The 2,593-nt window shown below is 25.6% G+C and overlaps 1 protein-coding gene across 2 annotated transcripts in view; it reads right to left on the bottom strand.

Moving 5' to 3' along the window:
* The window catches only part of LOC107440471 (short-chain specific acyl-CoA dehydrogenase, mitochondrial), a 21,872-nt gene extending 19,597 nt beyond the window's left edge, over positions 1-2,275 (bottom strand). Inside the window, exon 1 of one of the 2 annotated variants that reach the window (XM_043049027.2) lies at positions 2,059-2,275. In XM_043049027.2, the coding sequence (XP_042904961.1) occupies positions 2,059-2,104 (46 nt within the window). In that variant the 5' untranslated portion in view covers positions 2,105-2,275. The remainder of the gene's footprint in view (positions 1-2,058) is intronic. The other variant, XM_071181318.1, reaches the window with a different exon arrangement.
* Between the last annotated feature and the right edge of the window lie 318 nt (positions 2,276-2,593).

Below are 2,593 nucleotides of genomic sequence, written 5' to 3'. Positions count from 1 at the left end.
TACATATATATCTATATATATATATATATATATATTTATAAAGTGCACTTCTGATTTATTTAGTTCTTTAAATAATTATTATACTCGTCATTATACTCATTATTAGTATTATACTCATCATTAAATATTTATTTCCTTACAATTTTCAGTTTAAAAAGTTTCATTCTAAAAAGCTTTCAAGTCGTGAATCAGTTAATCTTTTTTTTTCCCGAAGAAAATTTAAACACAAAAAAAGATTGTCTTTTAGCTTACCTCTAATTATTTTTCAGTGGCTTCAAATTTTTCGGTTATTTTGATAATGACTAAGAATTAATTTGTAAAATATACACAAAAAATATTATAAGAGGGTAATTTAAAAATTGAGGACAAATTCAGTTATTACATAATATTAATAAATTTTGACGGTGTTAAGTGAGTGCCCTTTTAAAACTCAAAATGCTCTTTTTTATTCCCAGGGAGAGCTCAGTTAAAGCAAAATAATAAAATTAAGTCATGAAACTATTCGCATAGCTCTAAATTGTGATAAATTGCATCTCCGACCAATTTACATGAACTTTAAAATCCAAACCATTACTTACATGCAATCTACCTTTCTTTAAATCACCTGATTTACTTGTTCTTTTAATTCCTGCTGTCTATTTCTGTTCTTTAATCCATCAAATCTACTTTTCTTTAAAACCATGCAGCCAATTTTTTTTTTTTAGTTCAATCATTCTACTTTTGATTTTTAATCTATTTTTATTCTATGGTCTGTCTACTCTACTTTTGTTCTTTAAATTATGCAATCAACTTTTGTTCTTTAATCCATCAAATCTACGCTAATTTTTTGAAGCCATCTATTTACTACTGTTCTTTAGTCAATGAAACTTTCTTTTGTTCTTTAATCCATCAAATCTACTTTAATTTTTCATCCATCTATTTGCTACTATTCTATAGTCCTTCAAGCTTTTTTTTTTGTTCTTTAATCCATCGAATCTATTTTAATTTTTGGAACCAAAATGCTTAATTAGTTTGAACTGCTTAAAAGCAGTTTTCTTGAATTAGAATTTTAAAATTAATAGTGTACAATTTTTTTTATGCAGCAGATCAGATATTCGGGGCCAATTTTACTGGATTCAAGTAAACTAATTGTGAGTAAGTTAGTTAGGGATATGTGAATTGCCGGAAGGAAAAGGTTTCAGTAGGAATTGTCAATAAATTGTTCCTGATGTGTGTTTAAACGTAATAAATAAATTAAATTTTTCTTTGTTTAAATAAGAATTTTGTTTTTCATACATACATTTAACACTAGAAAGTCTGAAGCTTAGTATATCCCTATATTGCCTAAGAGCAGTCAAAATAACTGGATTGTAAAATAATAGAAAATGTGCAAAGAAATTTATTTAAAATTAATTTTGAATATTTTTTATATTATTTACAGTTATATAACAAGTTATTAGTAAATATTAACAATAAATAAAATTATATGTTCTACAAAATTCAAAGAAATTGTGTCATTATATGCAACATTGTTTTTCTAATTGAAATTAAAAGCAGTCAAAATGACTTCCTTAGGCAATCTAGTGTTAGAAATTAGTTAATTTATTCAATTGTACGAAAATACAAGGTTTTTTTCAATATCTTTAATTTATTTATTTAATTTCAAGTGTATTTATTACATTTAAAGTGCAAAAACATTTAACACAATGTTTAAATTTAATTTAATTGAACTATGGTGTATAATATGTAATTTAATTTAATTTAAAATGCTAGAATGATATACCAAACAATTAAAACAAAAAAATGGGCTTAAGTCTATGGTGCAGACTCTTACACGTAATTAAACGAATAATTTTAAAAATCTCTTAAATTTCTCAAAATATTCAAAGTGGTAAAAGCATTTAAAATTTTTAAAACTATTTGTTTTCTTAAATGGAGAAGCATCAACCAATTTAACTGAACTGCTCAAAAATTATGTGGAGAATTTTTATAATATCGTGTGTAATTTGCGATCAGAAAATTAGTAATCACTTTATCATTTATCACTTTAACAAAATAAATATACGAGCGATTACATACCAGACAGCCTCAAATGAGATACAATCTTTGGTAATACAAATCCCATTTTTTCCCCTTCCTTCTGAAAACAGCAACTAAAACAACTGATTGAGTTTTTGTAACCGAAAATTAATCTTCTGTATTTAGCTGGGGCCGATCCACAAATGTAAAAACTTATAGATATAGGTTTATTTCAGTGTAATTTCTTATCCCCCAATAAATGATATCGAATCTTATCAAAATTATTCCTAAAAATTCTTTTTTTTCTAAAACAAATGTTATCTACAGTGATGACTAAGAAAATGATGAAATCAGTGGTCAATGGTTCTCCCAAGCCTTGATAGCAACTAATGGGTTTTTGAAAGACGAAGGCCACGCTGAAAAGTCTCACCTTTTAGGCCATTTTCAAGTGTTCATGACAAATACCATCAGAATGAAGTATTAAAGAGACACAAAATTCAAAAATAATTATTTTTTACTTATATTGACACATTTTCAAAAGCATTTTTCTAAAAAAGCAACAGACTGTTTGTAATAACTAAAAAAATTTTTAAAC

This window comes from Parasteatoda tepidariorum, chromosome 5 (assembly GCF_043381705.1).
Source record: "Parasteatoda tepidariorum isolate YZ-2023 chromosome 5, CAS_Ptep_4.0, whole genome shotgun sequence".
Classification (NCBI taxonomy): domain Eukaryota; kingdom Metazoa; phylum Arthropoda; class Arachnida; order Araneae; family Theridiidae; genus Parasteatoda; species Parasteatoda tepidariorum.
The sequence above is the reverse complement of the archived record's forward strand: the minus strand, read 5'-3'. Positions and strand labels throughout refer to the sequence as shown.